This window comes from Rhamphochromis longiceps, linkage group LG10, assembly GCF_057381845.1.
Source record: "Rhamphochromis longiceps isolate RC_006_pf linkage group LG10, R_longiceps_female_GT1.1, whole genome shotgun sequence".
Taxonomy (NCBI): Eukaryota; Metazoa; Chordata; class Actinopteri; order Cichliformes; family Cichlidae; genus Rhamphochromis; species Rhamphochromis longiceps.
In genome coordinates, this window is record NC_140566.1 from 10,635,620 (window position 1) to 10,663,155 (window position 27,536).

General features: G+C 39.7%; 1 protein-coding gene across 2 annotated transcripts in view; it reads left to right on the top strand.

The window, feature by feature from the left end:
- Positions 1-433: 433 nt before the first annotated feature.
- LOC146660329 (seizure protein 6 homolog) overlaps positions 434-27,536 on the top strand; it is a 100,863-nt gene continuing 73,760 nt past the window's right edge. For both annotated transcript variants that reach the window (XM_085420138.1, XM_085420140.1), the window contains exon 1: positions 434-765. In XM_085420138.1, the coding sequence (XP_085276264.1) occupies positions 681-765 (85 nt within the window). In that variant the 5' untranslated portion in view covers positions 434-680. The remainder of the gene's footprint in view (positions 766-27,536) is intronic.

Genomic DNA, 27,536 nt, shown 5'->3' on the forward strand with positions numbered 1-27,536 from the left:
AAATAGAATGAGTTGCAAATAGCTTTAAAATATGAGTTTAGACGTGCACGTTATCTGCTTTTTATACACAAGTTAGTGAATTTATAGAAGGAAAAAAACAACAAAAACAACAGCAGAAGTCTGAGAATAAGTCAAGTATTATGTCTGGTATAGGCTATCCTAAAAATGCCATCTTTATATATTCTTGTTGAACCTGAACGTGGCTATTGTGATGATTAAAAGGAAGGCTGTTAAAAAGAAAAACATCATCACAAGAAGCTCCAAAGACCGAAAGAACGCACAGAGCTCAGTTATTCCTCTTCCTCCAGCTAACTTTGAGGCTGTTCCATCAGCAGACGCTAGGAGCTGTCCGCGGTGCTGAATCCTCGGCTTCCTTTTTCTCTCCCCCCCCCCCCCCCCCCCCCTTCCTCTCCATGTGCCGATAGCTCACACAGCCAGCAATCCGCTTACTGAGCGTCCAAATTAAAGAGGGACCTCCGCATTTCACTTGATTATTCTCGACGGTCTTCAGTCGGCGAATTATTGAGGAAGTGCGAGAGCATCCCGCGAGCCTTTGTTTAAAGTCCTCGCCTTGCTTGTTTTTATTCTTTTTTTGTTTTTCCTCCCCTGGAAGTATTCTTCTTCTTAACACAAGGACGTGCTCCGTAGATACGCGAAGAGCGACCTCGACTTTAGTAGACATGTGCGTGAAACAAGGCTGCCAATTTCAGACCCTCTGCACGGTTTTGCTTCTCGCCGCCGCCGTGGCCGAAATCCACGGGCAAGGTAAGAACTTGCGTCTTGGTGCTTTTGTACTTTTCTGGAATTTTAGTTTTTTTCACCCCTCCTTTCCTCTGTCGGCTAAAAAGCGAAGGCAGAGTTTAATGACACCGGGCTCACGATTCTCAGATCTACAAGTGTGATACAAGTGTTAATGTTTCCAGTGACTCGTTATCATTGTTAAGTTTATGACGTACTGTACTACAGCACTGCTGGGGCTAAAAGTTGCGAGAGGATAGTCCTGTTTGTTTTCTCTATTATACACTGTAAACTACCGAAAGAAGGAAATGGAATCTGAATTTAAAGCGAGAGGCAAATTAATGAAACCCAACAGTTGCAAACAAAGCGTGGTGAATTAGAAGTTATGGCGCATCACTGGAGAAATGCGTTTAACAGTCAGTTACATAACAATAGGCTGTCCAGCACAACTTACACAAAATGGCTTTAATTTGTTCTAAAGAGAGACACACACATCCACGTGGCCACATAAATAGCATGGAAACAGCCTCTCTCCCCAGCTCAACCAACCACCACTACCACCACCAGGCAAGAGGAAAACTAAATAAGACAATCAGAAACTAAACACCAATAAATATGAACCTGAACCAATTGATCAATTTTCCAGCGGGATGTTTATTCGGTGGGAGTAAGCAGTCAGGAAGCGACTTGTTTGGGCGCTGAGGTCTGTGTGACAGACGGTGCTCGGTAATAAGACTCTAATCCTTGGGAATTGCTGAAGATTATTGACCAAGCTGTTTGACACAGATGAGTGCTTGTGGGAAGCTGCAACGGATTCATGCACAGTGGCCTTGTCCTAATTATTTCTCTAGTGTGGGCCTGCCCTTTCATCATCTATGCTTTCTGCTGGACACTATCTGTGTTTCTGCTTGTCTGCACAGCTTTACTGTCACCCCCCCCCCCCCCCCCCCCCCCTCTCTCTCTCTCTCTCTCACACACCCCTCTTTTGTGGAAATGATGTATATCTATTATTGTTCAAGTAACTGGATATGGACAAGAGCCACCACAGAAATAGTGAATGTTAAGTTTGCAACTCACAAAAAACACAAGACGAAAACAAATGCATATGAGTTTATTATAAAAGTAGGATTTCTGGATGTTATTTTGCCATTTTTATCTAATGCGGGCAACATCTAAAGTTCAAACAGATGCCGGCAAATCAAATGCCCCTGTCCATCCTCTTGTGACGAAGCCTTTTATGAAAGGTGCCTGTTTGGTGCTGAAAATGAACACATTCACGAGCAAATAGTGATTACTAAACAATGCAATAACTGCGAGAGTGAATTCATACTGCCTGGGCTGGTTCAGTCATTACATCTCAGCCCTTTGAAAACTGAGCTGCAATTCCACACCAGTGCCTGAAGCAATATTTTACACCATCAACAAAACATCAACTGATTGAATATCTAGTGGGAGAAAGGTGTGCTGTACGGGACAGCACAGACCTTTTTTGATTTTTATATAATAAGAGTTCAAATCCGGATCTTTTCGATACACCTGAAATACATTTAGAGCGTTTAAATCTTGATTAGCATGTGAATAAATACACACTCAGTGGTGGCGCACAGAACAATGCCGCTTTGAAAGATGTGTGAATTTTTGACTGTTTTCGGATTCACGATCGCACAGATCCCAGGCACACACCTGCTCTATTCGCCCGCTGCTCGAAACTCTAGGGAGAGTGAGAAATGCAGGGTGCATTATTTTTAGAGCAAAATAAAATTTAACAGCTTCCATTAGCTGCTGTTGCTTACCCAGCAAATGTTCACACTGTAGTAAACTCTCCAAGGTGGGGCATATCAATTTTTAATTCTTGAAAGTTGCCATTATCAGGAGTTTTGAATGCGTACTCAGTTACAGGAATGATTAACTTGTAGTTTTGAAGAGGTCCCAATCTCTCATTTGTGCTATGACTTGTTATTGTGAACTTGATTAATTTACCTTGCAGGGGGAACACAAAAACAACCATTCATTTTGTTGTCAAGTTTTTTGGAACCGTGCCATTATTTTCTCACCTGAACTGGATTTATTTTTTTTTTTCCAAGAGAAAAATCAGTCTCAGGTATTTATTAATGAAACACTTTCATTTAATTTATGATTTTTGCTTGACTCTAATGTTTCAGTCAGTAGACGTAAAGATTGTAAAGATGTATAAAAAACTCTTAATAATAATTACAGTATCAGTCCAAAGATATTTGTGCTGGCCTTCGAACAGCACTCAAATCATCCACCTACATATGTTACTTTGCAAAAGAATTACTCAGCCCTTTATTTCGTCACATTAATAAGGGGTGATTTGCAGAGAGAGACAGAGGGAGGAAGGCTAAAATTCAGAACCTCCCAGCTAATAAAAGCACCATTACCTGCAAAAACAACGAGGAAAGACTTCCCGTACAGCCCCTGTATATCTTATGCTGTTAATTAGGCACTTACTTTTAGTTTGTCCTCAAACATCTGCAGGAGTTCTGTGTGTACTCTGCATGGTTTCCTTACACTTACATATACACTTAGAAACCCATGCTTACATTTTCTTCATCTTAAACACAGACAAGCCGACACTGTGTTACGAAAAAGTCTCACTTCATAAATAGACAAGCAGAAAAAAATCTGTGAATCATATTGAATATAATTAAAATGCCATTTATGGGTTGCAATTTAAACATACTTTATAAACTACTGCATATGTGCCGTGAGAACAATACAAGAAGCAGCATTTTTCATCATATTTGTTGTCAAAGGGTAACAAGCCCTATGCAGTGCTCACTTACACTCTCTGCAGGATTTTGATTGCCTTAATACACAAGTCTGCTGGTCTGACTTGGATAGACAACAAGAAGGTAACAGCTTGAACTTTTATTCAGTGACAAATCAAATTTACCCTCCGATCGACAACGCGTTCTAGCGCTGGGTCAAATCTCATTGTAGGCCATGCAGGAAATGCTAGAGGAGTGCACTGCATACAAAGTCTAAGCAGCCAGAGAAAGAAGCCCACATGTGACAACCTCCTTTATCTACATTAAAAAAAGCCGGTCTGCTAAATCAAAATATACTAAAAAAGCATATTATATTTCGACTTGTTACAAAGTCATTACCAACAAAAACAAAGCAATAACTGAATTTTTGTCCGGGAGTATTCAAACAAGTATGCCTAATAAGATGCCAGCAGATGTTAAATAGCTCATTGTGCAGTCATTTAGTGTGCAAAGTTTCTGTTGGCCCTGGTGTGAAACTTAAAGTGTTACACAATTTAATGACATTCAGCTGAGCCTATTATCTTTATGCATGCACATTATCCCCGCCTGTTAATAATGATCTGTAGTGATCTGGGAGTTGCAGGAGATGTGTTTTATGTATTCTGAAGTTCATTAAATCAGTGGCGATCTCCTCCTGGCAGACAGAATTCTCATTGACACACCGCTGTTGATTTTAAGAATGTGTGTTGAATTCTGTAAATCTTTGTTGTTTGAAAACGTAATATTAAGTGTCACAAATCCTGTTGGTAAAACAGTTGTAGGCTGATAATAATATTATTCACTTTATGGGAGATTAGATAATGTAAAGCAACACCACTAACATTTACCCTGCTGTAGTCCCTAAAACTGATGTGTGTTATAAATGAAAATGTCTTTATTTGGTCTTAATAATGGATGAGATGCATATTAAAACCACCGCCAGATACCAAAATGTTGGACTCACAGGAAGGATGAAACACGTTTCCGTGCTTATGCTTTTGTGCTGACACCTGTTACCACTACAGCACAATGAAGCGCCTTTCATTTCAAGCAGTTTTTTTTTGTATGCACATTCAACTCGGTGGCAATTCTTCCTGTTTGTCATACTAATGGTACAGGTTACAGAACAAGCTTTCTGTCTTCCATTGTTGTATGTGTTGTTCTCATTCACATATTCACACAGTTTGCCAAGATCACGGTTATAAGGAGGCATAATTCTGCCTTTGGGTAGATTGCTGCTACGAGCGGGAAAAAATCAGAACATCCTATAATTCCAGGGGAGGTAACAGAAATCATTCAACACCTGTTTGTTGGATTGCCAGTTATTAACTTCATCAAGGGCTATTCAGCATCTGTGTGCTGTCATAATTAGTTTAACTTTCCCAAGGCCTGTCAATGGTAAATGAGAGTCATTATGCCAGAATGCCCCTCTTCAAGGCTTGGCGCCTGCTTGCCTGCCTCAGTCCCTCTCTGTGCCTGTCTCAGTCTCTTTCACTGCCTCCTAGGTGGAGCTCACAGCTTGGCTGAATGCGACTCATTTTCAACTCTTCATGTGCAAATGCCTTTCTCGCTCTGTGAGAATGTTCTATGCATCCTAATTTGACTCATTGCCTCATATATTTTCTTCCTCAAAAAGTATGGAGCTTTATTTGTGAAAGGCAAATGGCTATTTTTGGAAGGATTTTTATTTTTTGGGGGGATTTCATCACCGTATTGCTGGGCTTCTTCTCCAACAGCTGGAGACTCATTTATAAAAATGCACTCAGATTTATACTTGTCTTAAGATCATTCCTGGTAGCGTGCTCATGTTTGATTCATGAAAGATGCTGAGCATAAAAAAACCCCAAACCAAAAAACATTGGTTAAGCAGGTTTATGAATCGATAAATCTCAATCAACTTAAAGTGACAACAGCTGTCTTGCGATTTTTCCTGATGTAATACCTGCACGAATAAGGGTTTAGTGTGAAACAGCCATAAACCAAAACAGAAAAGCGAACTTCACGGAAGATGAGATTACAGCAATGGCAGAGGTAACGCTAGGTAACACATATTATTCAGTGGATTAAGTCGTGGGGTGACAAACAAAGCATAACACGCGGCTTGAGAGTCTGTCTTTGGTGTAGTGAATGGGTAGAAACACAAAACCGTGACTGATGTCTGTATGAGAATGAAGGACAGATACACAATCGCTTACATGAAGTCTTGACTTCAATGAAAGGGATGAGAGAGAAGTTCATCTGTTTAATTTGTCCTTAAGATCAAAACTGATTGTTAGATTGTTTAATAAATGAGGCCTTTCATATACCATGACTAACACTTCAAATCTAGATGAAAACTGTGTAAATGACTGGACGTGTTTTTAACGGCCCAGCTTCTTGTTACTGTGTGGTTAACACACCTTAGGCCAGGTTCTATTAATACTAAAAAGATTGGATTGGACTAATCTGTTCTAAATCTTAACCTGTGTAAAGCAATACGGTGGCACTAATGTGTTAGCTAAGAAAACAAATGTTGTCTGCCATACATTCACACTCACGTGTGTGTGTGTGTGTGTGTGTTTTGCTTTAATATTCATCAGCACTCACATACACCAGTTGTCACTTGGCCATTAAACAATTTAGCAACAGAACCAGTGCAGTTTAAGCACTGAGCAAAGCCGCTCTTTAGTCCTGTACAAGGAAATTAGCATTTACACACTAGCATGCTAAAAGAATACAGGCACAGTATTTACCAATTATTATTTATGCAATGCAATTTGATTTATCTATCTACATTACACAAAAGAATTAGCCCAAATTTAGTTACATGTAAATGTTCCATGTGATTTTGTTACATAAGTACAATGAATATATTAAAATGATTAATTTAATTGCATCTGGTCAAATGAAATGCACAGGATTGGTATAAATTCAGTTAATACCAAACACATTATATTACAGTTTCCATTCTATCTATCTATCTATCTATCTATCTATCTATCTATCTATCTATCTATCTATCTATCTATCTATCTATCTATCTATCTATCTATCTATCTATCTATCTATCTATCTATCTATCTATCTATCTATCTATCTATCTATCTATCTATCTATCTATCTATCTACTAATTGTACATTACTAACCCACTATTTTTCACGCATACAGCATTACAGCTAACAGCAGCTGATTTCATTTCAGCCCCAATCAGATGCAATCTATCTATATGTCTATATTTTAGAGAGAAGACTGGCTATTTTGCTGATAGCGTTTCACAGTCTGTTTGTTTAATCAGCCTGACAGTTTGGATAGACTTGAAATGGGTTCCTGCATCTAGATAATTATGTGAGAGGTTTTTTTTTTTCTTAACACAATCACCTCTTAAGAGATTTCAGGTAACATTTTTACAGTGAAATTGTCAACACGTACCCTCAGCAAAGTAGTAGATGATTTGGGCAGGACCCTGCAGGAAACCGTACGGAGCTAATTTGGGGAAGGGGGATCCATGTCTAATTTATATCAAGTGAATAATAGTGCCCCTGTAGCAAAACTCTAAATGAAGAGATGTCGACCACTTTGTCAAGGCACTACATCGAAGGCTTACTTTGTACCTGTTTTGCCTTTGGCCTTGTGCCTTATCGATTTCGCCAGTTGTACACTGGGGGGTGGGGGTGGGGGGTGGGGTGGATCGGTGGGCGCAATAGCAATAGCAACCACCAGGCCAAGCCTCCTTTCTGCACCTTTTTACGCTCTGCCTGGCTGTGTACACACCTCCCTAATCAGGACTGGCGTGTTTTGCGGCTGCGGTGGGGATGGCTCTCCGAAACGATTAGGCCTGGGGACAGCTCTAGCTCTCTTCCCCTCTTCTCCACGCCAGATCCCATCTAGAAAGCATTTCATCTGTGGCAGTGGAAAGGCTTATGTAGGGTCGGAGAGTGCTGTGTGGAAAGCAGCAGCTAATAGGCTGTGTAATGTGTTTGGGGGAGTAGTTTTAGTATTCACAGTTAGTGCTGACCTCTGGCAGGCTGAGCCACCCCCACAGTAATTTCCTATGAAAAGATGTAATTGAATTCATCAGGATGAGTAAACATATTAGAAGGAGCGGAGAAAGATAACAATGTTGTGGATAGATCCAGGAAGAGGATAGTTGCTCACCAAGTAATTGAAAATAGTCAAAGACAAACACAAGCAAAGAAAGTGTGCAGGACGTTGGGAAAAGTTACTGCATTTACGGTAGGGAATGATTTTGATTGCATTTTTACCTCTCTGTCATTTTAAGCACAAATACTCTCAACTGCCATTATAAGCTCACCCAAGCAGTTTTCCAGTGGAAATTAAATCCGTCAGTTTGAATCGCTGAGTGCTATAAAGTATCACAGCCATGCATACATTTTAAAAATGTTATATGCGTGGTGACATCTCCAATACAGACAACACGGAGGAAAGGGCCACGTTTTGACTGTAAGCCTTTTGAGATATATTGAAGTCGTGTCCCAGAGGACCTTGTGTATAATTTACAGGTTCTAACATCGACCGGCATCTTCAAGATATCGAACATTTTCAGTCCAAGCTGCTGCTTGGTGGTCAGGCAATTGGCTGTCAGTTATAAGGCAGTCATCTGCCTCTGGTTCTCTCTTGGTGATTGTGGTCGCTCTCATCTGTCAGAGCAGTAAGGCAGTCTTTAAAAAGAATACTCACCCTTAAAAATGGATTACTTAGCAGGGAACAGCCGGTGCTCTGTTAGACCATGTCATTGATTGCTGGACTATACTGTAGCCCTTAGCTGCAAAAGCAGGTTTGTGCATTTCTGACATTAGATGGTGTGTGAAATAGAAGGTTAGTAGCTTCCTAGTGGAAAAAGAAAAGCTTTGCAGACTCAACAATCCCCTTTACAGTGCATTCTGCATTATGTTGCTTATCATGCATATTTGTGCTTCAGCTGCATTGGCATGGAATTTGGGACAAATGCTTAGTGAATCCCAGAATAATAGCTTTGGGCAATATAGTAAAATTTTCCAACAGCCATTGTGTAACTGTTGATTGCTGATGTATTTACAGAGGTGTGTGCACAGTGCAATCCTGCTAACGCCTCTGTTTGTATTAGCATGGACTGTAGGGCAGGTTGTTAGTTCAGAAATTTGTTGAACATGGGAATGGAGACTTTCATACTACTGCTTCACTTACCACAGGAGCCCAGTTCTACATGGCACTGCACTGGCTAGTCATTTACCAATCATATACATCAGTGTTTCTGTATAAACTTCAACTTATAGTCAACACAACAATAGAAGATACATGTTTTATTTTTAGAAATTGTGACCTACAAATTAAATTTGCAAGCTCATGAAACAGTAAATCCTTCAGCTTGTTTAGTTCAGGGATCCAAAAACAAAATAAAGGCAAGGCAAGGCAAGGCAAGGCAAGTTTATTTGTATAGCACAATTCAACAACAAGGTGATTCAAAGTGCTTTACAGAGACATTAGAAACAAGAACAAATAAAAAGCATGATTTAAAATTGATTAAAACAAGCAAATAAACTAACTAACTAATTAACAAACAAACAAACAAACAAACAAACAAACAAACAAACAAACAACAGTATATAAAATCAAAACAGATAAAATCAGAACAGTAGATAAAATCAGTAGTTAAATGTAAGTTTTGAAATTTAAGCTTAAAGTGTGGATTTGGTGCTTTATTCAAATGCAGCTGAGAACAGGTGAGTCTTCAACCTGGATTTAAATAAACTGAGTGTTTCAGCTGATCTGAGGCTTTCTGGGAGTTTGTTCCAGATATAAGGAGCATAAAAGCTGAATGCAGCTTCTCCGTGTCTGGTTCTGACTCTGGGAACTGATAAAAGACCGGATCCAGATGACCTGAGGGATCTGGATGGTTCATACTGGGTCAGGAGGTCATTGATGTATTTTGGTCCTAAACCATTCAGAGCTTTATAGGCCAGCATCAGAACTTTAAAGTCTATCCTCTGATGGACAGGCAGCCAGTGTAAGGACCTCAGAGCTGGACTGATGTGGTCCACTTTTTTGGTCTTAGTGAGGACTCGAGCAGCAGAGTTCTGAATGAGCTGTAGTTGTCTGACTGATTTTTTAGGTAGACCTGTAAAGATGCTGTTACAGTAATCAAGCCTACTAAAGATGAATGCATGGACTAGTTTTTCCAGGTCCTGTTGAGACATCAGATCTTTTATCCTTGATATATTCTTGAGGTGATAGTAAGCTGACTTTGTTATTGTCTTAATGTGTTTTTCTAAGTTTAGGTCTGCATCCATCACTACACCCAAATTTCTCGCCTGGTTTGTGGTTTTTAGATGTATAGATTGAAGTTCTCTGGTGACCTGTAATCGTTTTTCTTTGGCGCCAAAGACTATTACCTCAGTTTTGTTTTTGTTTAGCTGGAGAAAATTGTGGCACAACCAGTCATTGATTTCCTCAATGCATTTACCAAGAGCCTGTACAGGGCCTCGGTCTCCTGGTGACATTGTGATATATATTTGTGTGTCATCTGCATAGCTGTGATAGTTTATTTTGTTGTTGTTTATAATCTGTGCCAGTGGGAGCATGTAGATGTTAAACAGAAGGGGTCCCAAGATGGAACCTTTGGGAACTCCACATGTGATACTTGTCTGCTCAGATGTGAAGTTACCTATTGATACAAAGTATTTCCTGTTTTCTACGTATGTTTTGAACCAGTTTAGTACAGTTCCTGAAAGACCTGTCCAGTTCTCCAGTCGTTTGAGTAATATGTTGTGGTCAACTGTATCAAATGCTGCACTGAGATCCAGTAAAACTAGGACTGACATTTTTCCACTGTCTGTATTCAGACATATGTCATTAAACACTTTGGTCAGAGCGGTTTCAGTGCTGTGGTTCTGTCTAAAACCTGACTGGAAGGCATCGTAGCAATTATTCTGTTTTAAGAAGTAATTGAGCTGTTGAGAAACTGCTTTTTCAATGATCTTACTTAAAAACGGGAGATTTGAGATCGGCCTGTAGTTGTTCATTTGTGTCTTGTCAAGATTGTCCTTTTTCAGTATAGGTTTGATTACAGCAGTTTTTAGTGATTCTGGAAACACACCTGATAATAAAGAAAAGTTGACGATCTGTAACAGGTCTGACTCTAAAGTCTTTGAGACCTTTTTGAAAAAACTTGTTGGCAGGACATCTAAACAGCAGGAGGAGGAGTTCAGTTGACCTAAGATGTCCTCCAGGTCTTTGCTGTTAATAGGTTGAAACTGTTTCATGGTGTTTAAACAGTTTTTTGGTGGACACAGTACATATCCTGGATCTGCTGTTGATGTACCAATTGCTTGTCTAATTTTTTGGATTTTTTCAGTGAAGAATTTGGCAAAGTCATTGCAGGCCATGGTCGAATGAAGTTCAGCTGCCACTGACACAGGGGGGTTTGTTAGCCTGTCAACTGTAGAAAATAAGACCCGAGCATTATGGCTGTTTTTAGTGATGATGTCAGAGAAGTAGGACCTCCTTGCACTCCTCAGTTGTAAATTATAATTGTGAAGTTTCTCTTTATAAATGTCATAATGAACCTGGAGGTTTGTTTTTCTCCATCTGCGCTCAGCTTTCCTACACTCTCTTTTTTCATTTTTCACCAGTGTGGAGTTTCTCCATGGAGACTTTTTCCTTCCAGAGATAACCTTCACCTTAATGGGAGCAATAGTGTCCATTACATTTAACATGTTAGCATTAAATAAATAGATAAATACAATAAAAACAAATTGTACCTGCATGTTAGAATTACCACAGTGGCAATGTTACCATGCTAAATGCACACTGAGTGACTATTTTCACATCTCATTTCTTTTTTGTTAATCAGATTTTTTCTCCAAAGACATGAAATAATGAGTGTCCCATGTTATGTCTTTAAGTATTAAGCCTCAGATAATGTCCAGGCTACATGACTTCTCTGAAGTACCTGTTACGTTTGTTTTTGTAAAAGAATGGGAAGTAGAATTCACCGCATTTGATTTGTTGGAGATTTCTCGGCTCAAATGGCATTAAGATGTCATTTCCCTCCATTCAACTGCTCGCGGTTCTGTTTTCGTTTTTTTGGCATGTTGATTTAGTGAATCCATTGTGTTTGCATTGAAATAGAAGTGTATTTAGAGGGATATGTCTATGTACATATTGTCATTGTTAAGTTAAGCCGTTTGCCTTCTAAATGTGGATTCCCTGATGCCCTATAAGGCCTGTGCTTTCATGCGATGTGAATCTTAAATTATTTAAATCCCTTAAACATAATTTATACCCTAATAAAATCTAACTCAGGCATAAAACTAATACCTGTAATCAGTTTTTAAACAAATGATGACTCCTTTTATCCAATTTTAAATGACGCTGATTGAAAAAAATTACCTCTGTGCCTTTTTTTATGCTTTCTTAGTATATTTGTTTAGTAGTTTTCTTTTTCTCTTTTGTAGTTTTTCTTCTATGAATTTATCTTTATTTAATTTTTCATTTTGCATTAAGATGAAAAATTCCCTTTTGACTTGTCATTTGACCTAGACGTTTTTAACATAACCTAGTATCTTGGAGTGGAGTGTGTATTCAGTCCATGAGGCCTTGTCGTGTATTTTGAAAGATTAAATCTGAATTATTAAGGCAAAGAGAGACAGAAAGGGAAATCTAACAGTAGGCGATCAGCATTGCAATGACCAGACAAGACCTCACACATAGTGTATACACATAAAACCCAAAGTGCTCAAGGTCTGGCTGGGTGGGAATAAGCCAAATATTTTTATATCAGTTTTTGCAGTGCGCTCCCTTGTGATACAGTGTTAACAGCATTCCTTTTATGAGAACAGCTGTAAATTAACTGTAATCCAGATAACATCACATTTTCTGTCATGCTCTCATATAATAAAAACATAAAAGAAAAATCACCTGCTTCAAAAGATCCCATTGTGGAAGTGAGCTATTGAAATATACTGCAAAACAGTATTATCAGCCCAACCATGCTTGTAATGTAAATGTCATATGTATAACTATAGTTTGAATATTGCTACAATCAGATTGTTATGTCTTTTTACTTACTATCTCGATTTCTTAGCTCCTCTGGGAGCTTAGTGTGCTTGCCAGCCTTTTGGCTACAGGAAAATGAAAAAAATAAATAAAATTAATATAATGTGTATGAGTTTAACAAGTAGAATTTCTGCAAATGCAAATACTTTCAGTGACTTAACATTGCTTTATTGCAATCCTGTTCATACATGATTCTGCATCAGGCCTAGATGCTGACTGCTTTGTTGAATCAAACTTGCAACATGCAGACAGCAAGGCAGAGACTGAGGAAGAGAACTTCATATGCCAGGAACTTCGCAGAAAAATTTTAAACAAAAAAAAATTCTAGAAAACAGAGAAAGCACGGGCAGTAAACATGTAACAACGGGAATCAAACAGGCAGACACACAGCTGAAAAACAGATAAGGGAAGCAGGAAAAATAAGAAGATGCAGCTGGAGACACAAGCAGCAGGTCAAAAAAGCCAGTTAGGGGATGAGTCACAGGTGCTCAGGTTAGTGGAACAGTGTGGACACCAGGGGCTGAACGCTGAGCGCTTTATAAAGCTGACAAAAAGAATCTGTATGCACATTTTTTTTATTTGCCCTTGTGAATGCACACAGTTTTTGTACACTGAGTACATTGTGGACAGGTTTATTAACTGAAGACATTTTGACATGTGTAAAAATAGTTATTGATGTGCAGATTCCTTTTGTGCACTCTGACTCACTCGGGCAGTTGAAAAGACTAGAAAAGGAATATAATTCTGAATAGTGAGATCTTTTCTGATGTTTTGATGCGCTGAATACTCTTTCATGTGCCACACGATGCACTTATTTGTCTACTATGCTGACAGGTTAGCCTTTGACTGCAGTTGTGCTAGCTAAAGCAGTTTGCAACATGTCAAACCTCTGATCATTCATCATGGTTGATACAATGAAGAAAATGTAACATGGTTGAAAACTTTAGCTGAAATGCCTGCTGAATGAGTCAAATGTTAGTTCCACTGCATCAGTCTAAAGTCATACCAGTTAATTATGAATATGTGGAGGGTCTACATTTATATGTCTACGTGTCTATATGACTACATACAACATTTCTCTACAGGGGAGAACGACTTTGAACTTCTTGACTTCCTTCTTGCTCAGCATCTTCCCAAAGTGCAATTAAAGGATTGAAAGATCCTCCATGATGGCATACAGGGAATCATGGGAGGAGAGAGGAAGCATAAGTTTGCATAATGAAAAGCACCCTATGGGTGAATCTTTTTGCTGCACCGGGGCAAGCACATAATGAGCTGTTACATATCTCAGATTCTCTGAATAAATACTCTTGGGCAGAATCTGGAAAGGGAAACAAAGCAGGGTTCATATTTTAAAAAACCTTCTAGTACAAAGAGTTGCCTCTGGTGAGAATATTCTTAGAATTTTGACCTTTTCGAAGAATTCCCCTTAAGGTTGAGGTCGTCTTAAAGATAAAAGTTAATCACAAAGCATCTTAGTCCTGTAGAGAACTCCAAAGGTGAGACTATTGGAATTAGGAGTTGGCAGGAAGCCTTAGGAGACACTTAACAGCTTTTAATGCAATGGAGAAAATGCCAGAAAGACAAAGGATGAATGTTCTCTAAATATGAAATAATAGCAAGTAAATGAAATGCTCCAGATTAGTACCTAGAGGAATGTTTGTGGTCACTCTCAAAGATCTAGTCCAAATCTCTGATATGAAGCTACTTTGGGTTTTTCCCTTGCTACAAGGGGATGCCACAGCAAGTAGCTCCACATGTTTGAAAAAAAAATTACCATGCCTGACTGGAATTGAACCAGCAACCTTTCACTTGTCAAAGTTCTGTATTAGCCACTCCACCACTGACAACACTTCCATAGCTGTCAAACAACCTTCCAAAATGATTAATACACATACATTGTGCCTGCCCCCATTTAAGTAGACGAGCTCTTGGCTGACCTTCTCTCTTGAATATCAACATCAGCAGCATAGAATTCAGTGAAGCCTGTTTTGCAGAAACAAAAATACCAAGATGCTTATCTGCAAGCAGCCTCGAAGAAGGGAAAGAAAATCCTCACACGGGGTATTTTTTTGAGTAACTATCCACGCTGCTACCAGCCACTCTCGCATAGCTCGCCGTTTCTATAGCTCTATTTTACATGGAATGTGCTTCCATAGCCACATATTTTTCACCATGACAAAAGGAGCAAAAAGGGAATTTGCAACACGCGAGTGCAACTCTTGAAGTAATCACTGGTTTAGACTCTCCAGTGCATACTGTCTTTCTCATTCTCTGTTTTTGTTCTTTTCTTTTTTCTCTTTTTGCATAGGTAGCTCTGCTTTTTTTTTTTTTGCTGACATTGAACTCATATATAGTGTAGCATAAAAGTCATATATTTCAATGTGAAGACTAGAACATCTTCAAAGAACAAAGCTGTTACAGCGTATCCTTTGCTTTCACACTAAGGATCGGGCCTTAGCTCCCCTGAGGTATAGCTGGTAATAAACAATTTGACAAGGAGGGCGCAAAACTGGGAGCAGAGTTACAAAGACATGGAGGAAAAATAAGGCAGAGTAATGGGAGATCCCCAACATCTATTTTCTTATATCAAATTTTGGATATCCCAGCTATTATTTGGCAATAGGGTTGGGGTAAGCAATAACAAAGACCGTGTTGAATTAGCAACGGGCAACATAACTAAAAGCTGAAAATGTCATTTCGTGCATGTACACAGCAGCAGGGCAGTTGGTAAATAGCCTTTCAATGTCAGCGGCCATTCCAGCTCGTAGGTGACATGTTTGCATTGAGCTGAATTTGTTGTTTACCCCTGTCATAGTTTCGCTTGGCGAGTAGACAAACCCAGAGGTTCTAGAAGGTTTTAGTAAAGCTGGAAAAAAAAAAATCTCATCACAAAAGTGCACCACTTGGCTCCAGTGCAATTACCCTCTGTAAATGAAGCTCAGTCTGTCCTGTGAGAAGCTTACCCTCTGTGCAGGCGGTTTGCACATACATTGTGTCAACAAAGTAGCACAGGCCTCTGTTTGGAAGGTGTGAGGCTGTTTACCTTTGTTGCTGTGTGGATTGATGAGGTAGCTCAGGCAGAGGCAGGGACATGATGTGAATAGTTGGTGTATTACTGTGGAAAGAGGTGTTTCCCCTCAGAGGCGGCTAACTGAGTTTGACAAAGCTGTTTCTGCTGAGAGGCTGTAGGGACGCTCCCTGGCTCTGGTCCAGGGACCTGATACCTAAAACTCTGTGTAGATTCCAGATGAAAACCGTGTGTACACATAGAGGCAGAAATGGGCAAAAGTATTCTATTCGTGTGATTTATTAAGCTGTGCGTGTGTTTGGTCCTCTTATAAATCTCAGTAATCTGGAAATAGTACGCACGTGCACTAGCCTGGTTTCCATTCCCACAATAGATAGATGTGGATGCTCCTTGAATTAGTCATTTGTATGTAATAAATGCCATTTGCACCACATGCTATTAGACATGGTGCTGAAAACAACAGCAAAAAAGAAGAAGTGTGATTTCAGCAAATTGGAGACACTTGTGAAGTGGTGGTGGTGTTTTATCTGGTGGTTTTGAAATCACAAGCAGAACAAAAACTCAGGACAGGAAATAAAAGGCTTTAGCTTTGGAAGTTAAGGGCAAAGCTTTGAAATAAAAAAAGTTCAGCCCAATTATTTAAAATACAGATTCTGAATGAAAAATTGCAGATATTAATATGGGATTGTGAGTGCGTGTGACTATGTGTGTGAAAACAAGCAAACAAAATATATATTAAATGCAAGATCTGTGAAATTGCCTGTTTCAAGTTAAATTCTGTCTTGCTTTGCTTTTCCAATTCCACTTTAACAGGCTTGCCTTGCTTAAAAATATTTGTGTAAGAATGGTCTGAATTTTGTGTGAGATATGTACATTTGTACTGAGCTTTCTCCCTTCACAAATATAATAATAATAATAATAATAATAATAATGGATACTTTATTGATCCCCATGGGGAAATTACTTGTTTTTCTCTGCATTTGACCCATTCACTCAGTGAAGCAGTGGGCAGCCCACTAAGCAGGCGCCCGGGGAGCAGTGTGTAGGGACGGTACCTTGCTCAGGGGTACCTCAGGGTAGCCGTTAAGTGGATTCGAACCGCCGACCTTCCGATCATGGGGCGACCACTTTACCTACTGAGCTATCCCTGATATAAATATCAGTTTATATCTGCCACAGTTTCTGTGCAGGATGTTCATACACACAGCCTCAGGAGCTCTCTCTCTCTTTAAGTATTACACGTTAGTCTAGAGACGATGTGATGCCTTACTAGCACGACGAATGTGGAATAATGATCTAATGGTTTGAGATCTGGGTTTTCTTTGTGTGTGTTTGTATTTTTAGGTTTTGGGAACAACTCTAGAAAGGTCTGCTTTTGAATAATAATCCACAATGTAACTGGAATATCAACCCTGGAACAAAAGCGAGATTGCTTCATTCCTTTCAGTCCATGCCTGTTTTTACTTGGTCACATCGATTTTTACTTCTTTTCGTGTGCAGCGGATTCCTTTTAAATTGGTCTTTCTTGTTAGATTATTGATTTATTCTGCTTTTGGTGATTTGGGATTGCCTGATGGTATTTGGATGGCATATAGCCATCCCTGTGGCCTTTATAGGGGACAAACCACAGTGGTTTCTGCACAGCTTTGACTGCCAGAAAAATTGGATTAAACGTCTGCTGTGATTTTGGAGTCATTTTATTCTGCTTCTTTTCCTTTCATTGTCTGTATGTGAGCTATGTCTCAGCATCCCTTGCCATTTCTGAGTGTGCTCTGTGCAACCTACCACCCTGTTGTTTTAACCTTCGAAACTCTTAACAAAGTTAACCACAGGCTTGACTTGAATGCACTCAACTGTAAAAGAAAGAGAAAGGTTACCCCTTAAACCACTGGGACTGATGAATGAGCATTTCCTACTACAGTCAGTTCAAATTCTAATAAAAAGAAATATACAGACTAATTGAGAGTCAAATTCGAGTTAAAACATAGGGATTTCAGGGATTAGATGGTTAATAGACACAAAATTAATGTCACTTTATATTGTAAAGTAAAGACTTTAGAGAGAACCCCAACAATCAGACAACCTGCTCTGAGCAAGAATTTGGCAATGGTGGGAAGGAAAACTCCCTTTTAAACCTCCAGCAGAACCAGAAACAGGGAAGGGCAGTCATCTACCGTGACCAGTTTGTGGGTGGGGTTGAGGGGAGGGAGACAGAATAAAGACTCACTGTGGAACAGAGCCAGAGATGAATAATAACCAGTAATTAACTAATAATTAAATGTAATGCTGATTTTCTTTCCTTTATCAAAAAGGAAAGAAAGACAAATGGTACCAAATATTATTTATTGGGTACTTTGGGTAGTTAACACATATTGGATGTTGTTTAACAGAGTGTTTCAGATGTTTCACTGACTTAAAAAAATGTTCTATAATGGCTTGTTGGAATGTTGAGGTTAAGATGTGTTAAATTTATCTTTGGTTGACATTTCACTCCTTTTAAAACATGCTGCATACACGGTTCAGTGAGGAGTGAGGAACCAGACGCAGGACACTGCAGGCAGTGTGCACAAAACCAAAGGCACCCTTTACAAGTTTTTCAATAAAGGTTACAAAAATAAGCCCGATAAAAGTAGGGAAGTGGTGGGAGCAGAGTCCAAATGAACAAGTACAACAAAAGGCAACAACAAATCCTGTGGTTAACACATCACACGCTGAGATAAACACAGACGAACCGAGGGCGCCGCATGGACTATAAATACACCAAACAAAGGAGGGAAGACAGGAAGTACTGACATTTGAGCTTTCAAAATACTACAGGAAACAAAACAACAAATAAAACAAAACACTGTTAACTCACTGGTGAGTGCAGCTTTCACACGCTTACTGTTTCAGTGTCATAATTTGTCTTTTTTCTTTCAAACACAACAACAAGGAAAAAGAAACACCATTACGTTACGCGTAACGTAACACTGTGTGTTTAACAGCTAAAACGGCAACGCATAGACAAACTATTTCAAAACACGAAATGTTTCTGTGGACAAAAAAAGAGAAAACACCCTTTTACCTTCTAAATAAACAAACACATTTTGAAATAGTCAATTTTCCTTTCCCTCGCAAAAATCTATTATGAGCAAAACGATCTGTGTGTCTTTACGGTTTGCTTTGAAGAAGCTAAAACAAAACTTATTGACCAAGCCACACACTGGCAGACAAAGCAGGTGTCATATTCAACCCTTTCATTGACTCATGAATGGATTCTCAGAAAAGAAGTGTTTTAATAGATCCTCGGGGGTGGGGGGAGAAAAAAAAAAACCTAACCCAAAACACCAATCTGGCTGTTTCCATGGTGATATGAGTGTGGATTGTTAGCTTGCAGAAAGTAATTGCTGGAAGAAACTTTAGTTGAAATAAAGCGGATGCAAACAATAGTAAAAACATTAAGGAGCCCTCATCCTTTAATTAAAACATCTCATCAAAGCCGAAAAAGAAGTAGGCAGAGTAAAAAACATAATAACACGGCATACAAAAAGTATGGAACGATTGCTGGAGCAGAGTGGCATAAAAGGTTGTAACAAAACAAAAAAAAGGGTCAGTGCGTGCACACAGCAGACAGCTCTGCCATTACGCAAATGGATCTGGAAAGGCACTTCAGTATGTTTGCTCTTTGTCTCAGGCCGTCTGAGGATTTGGTGAGCTTGAAGACAAACAGCCCCTTGATCTGAAAGCTCAGAATCATGGAGAAGATACATCAAAGCCCGCTCCTTCTCTCTGAGACGCTTCCGTTAGAGTCAGGAAGATTGAGGGAAGGAAGGAGAGATAAAGGAGGAGGAGAACAGAGGGCAAAGTTTGTGTGTGTGTGTGTGCGCGCGCGCCTGTGTATGCAGTGTGTGTAATTAGGGTGTTTTTTTTCTGGTAAATGCGTAGGGTTGGAGATAGATCTGCTCAGAAAAGCAGCAGAAGTAAATCCCCCTATGTGGGTCTCGCATCCCCTCAGTCACACAGGCTTCACGGCCCCCTGTCAGACGCTGCGAGACAACATGAGGTCTGCTAAATGATGTGCGCAAATTAGAACTTGAAAATGATGCATCTGCTTCTTAAGTCAAGAAAGAAAAAAATAAAAATTGTGTAACGATTTCACCCGTTGCTAATATGAGTACGACAGCCACATTTGACTCACTTACATTAAAGTTTGAGAATTTCAACTTTGGAGGTTTTTCTGGCTTCATCAGCCAAATCAATAGCTGCAGCACATTTTGGAGAGCGTTGAAGAAAAGAAAATATTATCTCACATTAAGTTTATATTTTATAAAGCGTTTAGACCCTCGCAGGTTCTTGGCTATGCTTGGCATTCAGTTAATGATTAAGCAGAAAGCTGTCCTTCTGGCCTTTATTTGAAACACTTCCTGTGAGAGAAGCTTCTTAAATTAATTATGTTTGCCTAATGAATAATTAAGCCGGGGGAAAGATAATTTGGTGTTATGCAGTGAGCCAGGCCATTGTGCGTGTAGAGGAACCGGTGCTCTGTGTGCCGGGCTGATTTCACATTGGGAGTGTGAAATGAGAATTAGCAAACAATTTGCCTCCTGTTTCATCCTTCACCATGACTAAAACATCACTGCTGATTATGTCTTGACAAGTGTCAATACGGCACGCCTGTTTGTTAACTGTACCAGACACAGGTTGTTTACATGGCTCCATTGTTGTGCGTCTCAATCGGATCCTGCCGCTGATTCACAGTTGGAATGAAGGCAGACAAATACCACCGAGCCAGATTGTACAGTCGCATAAGTTGAGGCAATGTTTTAATGGCAGCAGACATAAATGGTCGTTAATAGCATCTTTTCTGTTGAGGGAAGACACAGATGATGATAGAGATTAAGCCAACAGAGAAGGCATTTAATTATCTAAGTCGTGCCAATTGTTACAGCTGAATAAAACATGGGTGAAGGGTTCTAAGATAGCACACAATCCTACAAGGCAGTAAGGTTTATAATGAGTTTTTCTCTCAAGACCCTAGTGTTGTTCCACATAATACATTTATGAGAGAAAATTTCATGACATTGTTTTTGGATTTTACTGACTTTTTACACACATTTTCTTCCACCTTTCTCTTGCAAAAATATAACACAATCTGTCAGCTGAAAGCAGCCTTCTTGAGGTTGTTTAATACTTTTGTAACACATTTCTAACTTTCACAGCTCATTTTTTGATAACATATCAAATCAAGCAGAAGGAGAAATTGGAATGTGTTAAGGTATCCTTCTTTATAATACACACACCTAGCTTAGATACAGTGAAACAAGGCAAACACAGCTGACAGTTTCAATTTTGGTGCCCCCAGTGATTTATAGGCTCCATGAGTTAGAGAGAGAGAGGAAAAAAAGATAGAGGAACAGAAGGATATAGACACACACCCATTCTATCTCTTTGTCTCCTTTTCTCCCCCTCTTTATCCCTCCCTAGTTATAAAGACACGCCAAGAAATCATTGGCTCAACAGAGAAAGGGCAAATCCTCTTCAGCCAATTTAAATTCTCCTGAGCACACGGTACAGACTATTCCAAACTAATTAATAGACATGTCATGAATAAAAACACTTTGATTATGAAAAGAGGTTGCCCTCTGCCTCCTTTTAGGCTTGTCATTAGTATGAGGACACATGTGGTGAATGGCTCGAGTGTTGGTACCAGCAGACAGAGACAGCCACAGATGCCCTCTCTTGATTAAATTTTTCACTCCATGTTTTATTCAGCGCCGACTGCATGCACCCAGTACTGCGGTCTGTGATTAGCTCTACCTGTACCAACAGGAAAGCTGGGGCCAGAAGGACCAGGAGGGCAAAACCCATTCAAAGAGCAGGACACAAAGACGTGACCCTGGAGCCCGCTCTCACACAGATGCACTTCATCACCCACTACCTTCCTGCTCTCAGTCAAAGTGACATACAGTACAGTCCTCCTGTTCTTTAGAACCTGCGCTCGCTTAGTTTTATTTATGTGGCTGCTGCTATGCACTGTGAAGTTGAACACTCATAAGAATAAATTAGCTCTTAGGAAGCAGCGGAAAACAGTTTGTCTACCGGGATCAATTAATAGTGAGTGTTTACATTATTTGCGTGACTCTTTTTCTTTGGGTTTTTGGTGACAATGACTTTGCTGTCCATCCATCCATCCATTCGCTTCCGCTTCTCCTTTTCAGGGTCGCTGGAGCCTATCCCAGCTGTCATAGGGTGAGAGGCGGGGTACACCCTGGACAGGTCGCCAGTCTGTCGCAGGGCCAACACACAGGGACAGACAAACATTCGCGCTCGCATTCACTCGCACATTCACACCTAATGGCAATTTGGACTTTCCAATTAACCTATTCCCACAAGCTGTGTGACTTTGCTGTGTGGATCCCAAATTGTTGCATTTATAAAAAAGCCTTTGAAATTCTTAATATCACTACTGCTACTACTACTGTTAATAATAAAAATAATAATGATAATCCTAGTTAATTAGTCACTGGTAACAATTGCCTTTGCAGGCGATTTTAGATATGCTGCTATTTATATTTAGATCTGAAATCTTGTTTTAAAAAACAAAAACCTGTTTGATCCTTATATGACAATAGTATAAGTATGACGCTACGTTGCGATGATTTACGGGGGTATTAGTTTTCAGAAGGGAAACATCACACACCATGTACAGTCAAGAATGGATGCATGTGGGAGTTGTTAGTGTTACACTTGGCTGCTTTATTGATTGTGTGGTAGTAGCGGAACATCAGAGGGACATGCATGGTCTCACAGCTGTTATGGATGACTCTGTGGTGCTGCATTTTGCACTGCAAAGAGGGTCTGCCTGTCAACATGTGGTCTTCAGCTCAGCTGACTTGTCCCAAAGGGGAAGCAAACCCCCTGCAGGAGCCATCTGTATCCTGGACAAGACTATCCATCATCCTCACTGCGGTGCTCAATTTAGGGGTTCTGTGCAGACAGCTCCGAGCGGCATTGAACAGCTTTACATGTACGTGTCGGTAATGAGAGCCCTTGAAACCTGCTCTCAAAGCCAGCCTCAAGGGCTAAAGGGAATCAATGAGTCAGTCCCCGAGGCTCAAACCACACCTATGTTTCATCTTACAGTGTTGTTCCAAATATGGGTTTCTGCAGTACACTGCGCAGCAACATTAATTAAGAGAGGAGGCAGATTAGTGTGTTTAGTATCGTACAGTATCATACAGCCATGGCATCTGGGTCAGTAAATCTCAAATAAGCTGTGGTATTTGAGTCTTGTGTGAAGATTTCACAGAAAATTGAATCTGTCACTGCAACTGTGGATTGGGATACATGGCATCTAAAACAAAAACACTTAGAATACCACAATACACCCAGGAAACTGCTGAAAGCAACCCTGAAACACTTTATCAGTCCATTTTTACAACTCCTCTGACTTGATTTCCCGGTTGCTCTAATGATCTATTCATGCTCTTTAATATTTTGATCAGAGCAATGGTTTCCTTGTGGCACCCCAGCACCATATTTCTTTTCTGTTGTTCTTGTGGAATTTACACAATGTTTGCATTTATTTTAGCAGTAATGCAGACTTATAGCTCCCATTCATTTGCATCCCAGGGGCAAAAAGCTATGTGGGGAAGGGAGGATTATATGCAGTTCTTAGAATTGCATTAACTCATGCTTGAGGGCTGCCTGCTGCAACCACAGAAAAATTCTTCTCATTAATTTCTATAACCTAGACTCCTCAGGTAACCTCCAGACAACAAGCTTGCTTGTTTAAACTTAGGATACCACTGGCCATTGCTAGGAAACAAATACACATATACGTCAAACAATCAGCTCTGCCTTTGATGCGGTGCAGAACCAAGAAACTTTACTCAGAGCCCCTGAAGATCATGCCAGAGGTAAGAGCTGATTTCTTTTACAGTCATTCCAGTTTTATAGCATGATACACACCCCACAGAGAATTATTAATAATCTATTAAAGATCTGGACGAATCAATTTCAGCTCCCAGCACCAATGCACTTAAAATGGCTCTACAGTGTGTGATCTCAATCCAGGAAGGCTTTCAGTTGTAATGATTTATTTATGATGCATTTATTTATATTTGACTGAATCTTGGTTACAAACTATTAATGAAAGTCCGTCCACCACGCTATAATTCCTTCATGCAACCCAGGGTAAGCTGTTGTGGTGTAATTGGTATACGTGCAGTCTGACACATAATGGCCGTGTCTTTTCACTGGGCGTAAAAAAAGAATAACCCCTTTTGAATTACGGGATGCAACAGTAGATCAGATTTCAAATGCATAGCTTTTGTGAACTGTAAATCACCTCGCATTAATAGTGTAGCACCCCGCTTTTCATACAGCTGCATCTTAAAAGAGCAAGATCTGTCAAAAGCTGTGCAGTTTTACTTTTTAAGCCAAAGCCCACGTGCACGAAATGTTCCAAAACCATTTAAATTCTGCTTGCTTTTCCTCACCAAATATTTTGAGGTTAACCCTTGGAAAGAATGTAGCCTTGGGTAAACAACAACATTTGCAGCTGTACAAGAGAACGATGGAAGGTAGAAAACAAATGGAAAATGTCTACAAGTACAAAAAACTACAAAAGAGCCATTATTGTAGCATTCTTTCCATATATATCAAGAATACAAGAACACACTGGTTTTTTTTCTTTTTCATAGCTTTTACTCATCAGCATAGTCCCGTATTTTTATTTCTGATCGCCCATCCAGTGGTAAATCCATGCTCTACTTTTGCCTTGTTTATCCTATTTTATTGATAGAGTGAATTAATAAGATCCTCTCTGATGTCCTCTGTCCACATCAAGATAATTTGAACCAGCATTACAATTTGAACTTTTAATAAGAAACTTTTTAGAAAACATCTTCCATCCCCCTGAATGCAGCATTTTCAGTTTCTACTATTGACTTTAAATTTCTGTAAGTTGTAGGCAATTCAATTTGCTTGTCAAATGTTTCTGTCTTTGGTTATTTAAAAACTGCTTTCTTGAACATGAAAGAAACAGGATGAGATTCCTGTCTGCCTCACACATTTCTAAACCCATTTCTAATTTACTAAAAAAATATTAGAGATAAAATAGCGGCCAAGGAAAACCTCACAGCCAAGAGAAGCAACATTTCTGAGAAGTGCCATAAGGGTTCAAGAAGCAGCAACAATCTCTTAATGGCTGCTGATGATAGCATGTGGTCTGTCACTGTACAGGGTACATGGCTTTCGGCTTGCTAGAGCACAGGACTCCATGGGACAATCTTGTTGTCTGACAGTCTGATAGTCCCTTTCCCCTGGCTTTCAGTATGTTTTAAAAAAGATTTTCAGATTTTACTGCTTATATTAGTGAAGCGTGGTGTTGAATCTCTAGTTATATTCTGACCTCTTAGCACCAGATATTCTTTGAGAACAGAGAGAGCAGAGGTCTTTGGCCTGATCTAGGGGCCCAGCTGAAAACTAAAGGGGACATTGCAGTCAGGGCCCCGATCTGCCCAAGGAAATCACATCAGCTGAGTCAGTGACCTCCTTTGGGCTCTTCTTTAAAAATACTTGGGAGAGAGTCTGTGAGTTTTACTCAAGTTTTTTTTTTTTTTTTTTAGCTTGAATGCTATTTATTTATTTAAGAAATCTCCCTTTATTTTCCCATACTGATATTTTTATGCACATTTTCTTGTAATCATTGTAGTGGTTTACACTTTTGCCTAACAAGCGAAAGGTCCCTGGTTGGATCCTGGGAAGAGACACAAATCTCTTTGGGGTTGGGTCAGGAAGGACATCTGGCATAAAAATCTGCCAAATCAAATATGCTGTGGTGACCCCATATGAATAAGGAAACAGTTGAAAGTAGCTTTTTTTTTTTCTTTTTCCAAAAACTGACTATTTTATTGCTCGTCTGTTTTATTTTGCTGCCCTTGTAACGCACTTAGTAAAGTGGATTTTGAAAAGTGCTCCATAAATAAAGATTATGATTATTACACAATTAATGTCTGTCTAAGCCACTATATCCTGGTGAAAGCTTGTATCAGACACACTTTAACTGCCTGAATTCAAAGTCTGTCACTGATGCATTTATCTGTGCAGCAGGTTGAACAAGCAGAGTCTACTTCGTGTCAGTTAATTCGATCACCATCAGCTGACTACTGAGCGCTGATGGTACTCTCAGAGACCACGGGGGTTTCAGCCAAAAAACAAAAAAAGATAGGAGGATCCTCCTGGCAGGAGGGGTGAAATGTCATAGCCCACTGCTCGGGCCAGATGACGCTGAGTTACACACCAACTTGGCAGCTCGAGACAAGATAGCTGCAGCTTATCACAAGTAAGCTCAGGCCAGTGGGTTTTCCCACTTTGTGTTGTTGTACTGAGTCCGCATCTCTACATTACAAATCTCATTCTTCATGGTGGCTTGCTGAGCTTTCATACAGTTTCTCAATAATCGCATAGGCTGGTTGGCAACAAATCTAAATCCCTCTCCTACAGGTTCCCAATTCCATGTGCAACGCCTGATGTTGCACATTACTGCAGCCACTAGTCAGCTCCCACTGACTCAACTTACACTGTAAGATGTAAGATTACAGGATGGAGTGAAGTCTGGTATCTTAACAAAAAAAAATGCTAAAGCATGCAGGAGAATAGCTTCAGCTTCAGCTTAAATTAACCATTTTTGGGAATATGAAGCACAGAACATAAACCTCAACAGGACCATACTTCCATTGTACCTCTAGTTATTAGTGTGAATTTTTGTATTTTGTTTCTTTTTTTCATTCCACTTGGTTTTGCGAGATGTGCTTTGACAGAAGCAAATCTGCACAGACCCGTGATGTCAATGAAATACATATTTCAAAAAGCCAAATGTAGTGCGCTTTTGTTAAGACAGTATTACCTCTATTACTGGAAAGTTTTAAGTTTTATCACACTGAGATATTTAACTGTAGAATGCTTTGAAACCAGTTCTCTTCAGTTTCAGTTTCTATCAGTGCATTTAGCTCACATGATTTGTAAGCTTATGCTTTGCTTCTATTCTTAGGCAGTCCCCAGAGGGGCCTTTGCTTTTACTTGGATCACACAAGACTATATCCTGATTTTTCCAGTGATCATGCGCTTCCTCACCATCTGTCGGACTAACAGCAGGCCTTCCTATAGACAAACATCTACCTACAAAAATGAAGGGAAATACCTCCACAACACTGATCCATCCATCCGTTATCTTTTGATTATTCAATTCAGGGTTGCAAGAGGGCTGGAGCGATAGGTGGGGTACACCCTGGACAGGTAGTCAGTCTGTCATAGTGCTAACACAGAGAGACAGACAACCATTAGTTATTAGTTAACTCAAAGTTGTCTGTGTCTTTTTGGAGACAATGTCCTTCATCAGCTTTAATGAAAACATTGAAAACAAAACAGAGATTTTCTGAATATCTGCAAGATGTTTAGCTCCCGCATTTAAACCTCGTGGGCGTTTGTGTGTTCATTCTCACCATGTCTGTATCTGGAAAATGTGTGTGTGCGTGTGCCGTGTTTGAATCATGCGTGAACAGTCGAACATGTGGCCGAGGGACTGTCACTAATAACAGAAATTACATTTTTGTAGATAAACATATGGAGATTGTGGGCTGTGAAATTGACTTCAGGCTGTGAAATTAAAGAAAAACAGAAAAAAACCCACCGAGGTGATAGCTCTAGTTGTTCAGAGGGGAGTCATACTGCACTGTATGTCCACATATACTGCAATTCAATTAGTGTCCTTGATCGTCTTCTTTAGCAAGTCTGATGTGGTGTGACTTTGAGATCCAGGCACAGAGAAGCCGACTCAATTGCAGAGAGAGATGCTTGATTTATTTATTCATTAGGAGCTCTCTCTGCAGACACATACCTCTCATCAATCCCTGTTCACACTTGACAAGAACAATCAACTGACATCTCCTTTCATAGCCAAAGGGAAATACGAGAAAAA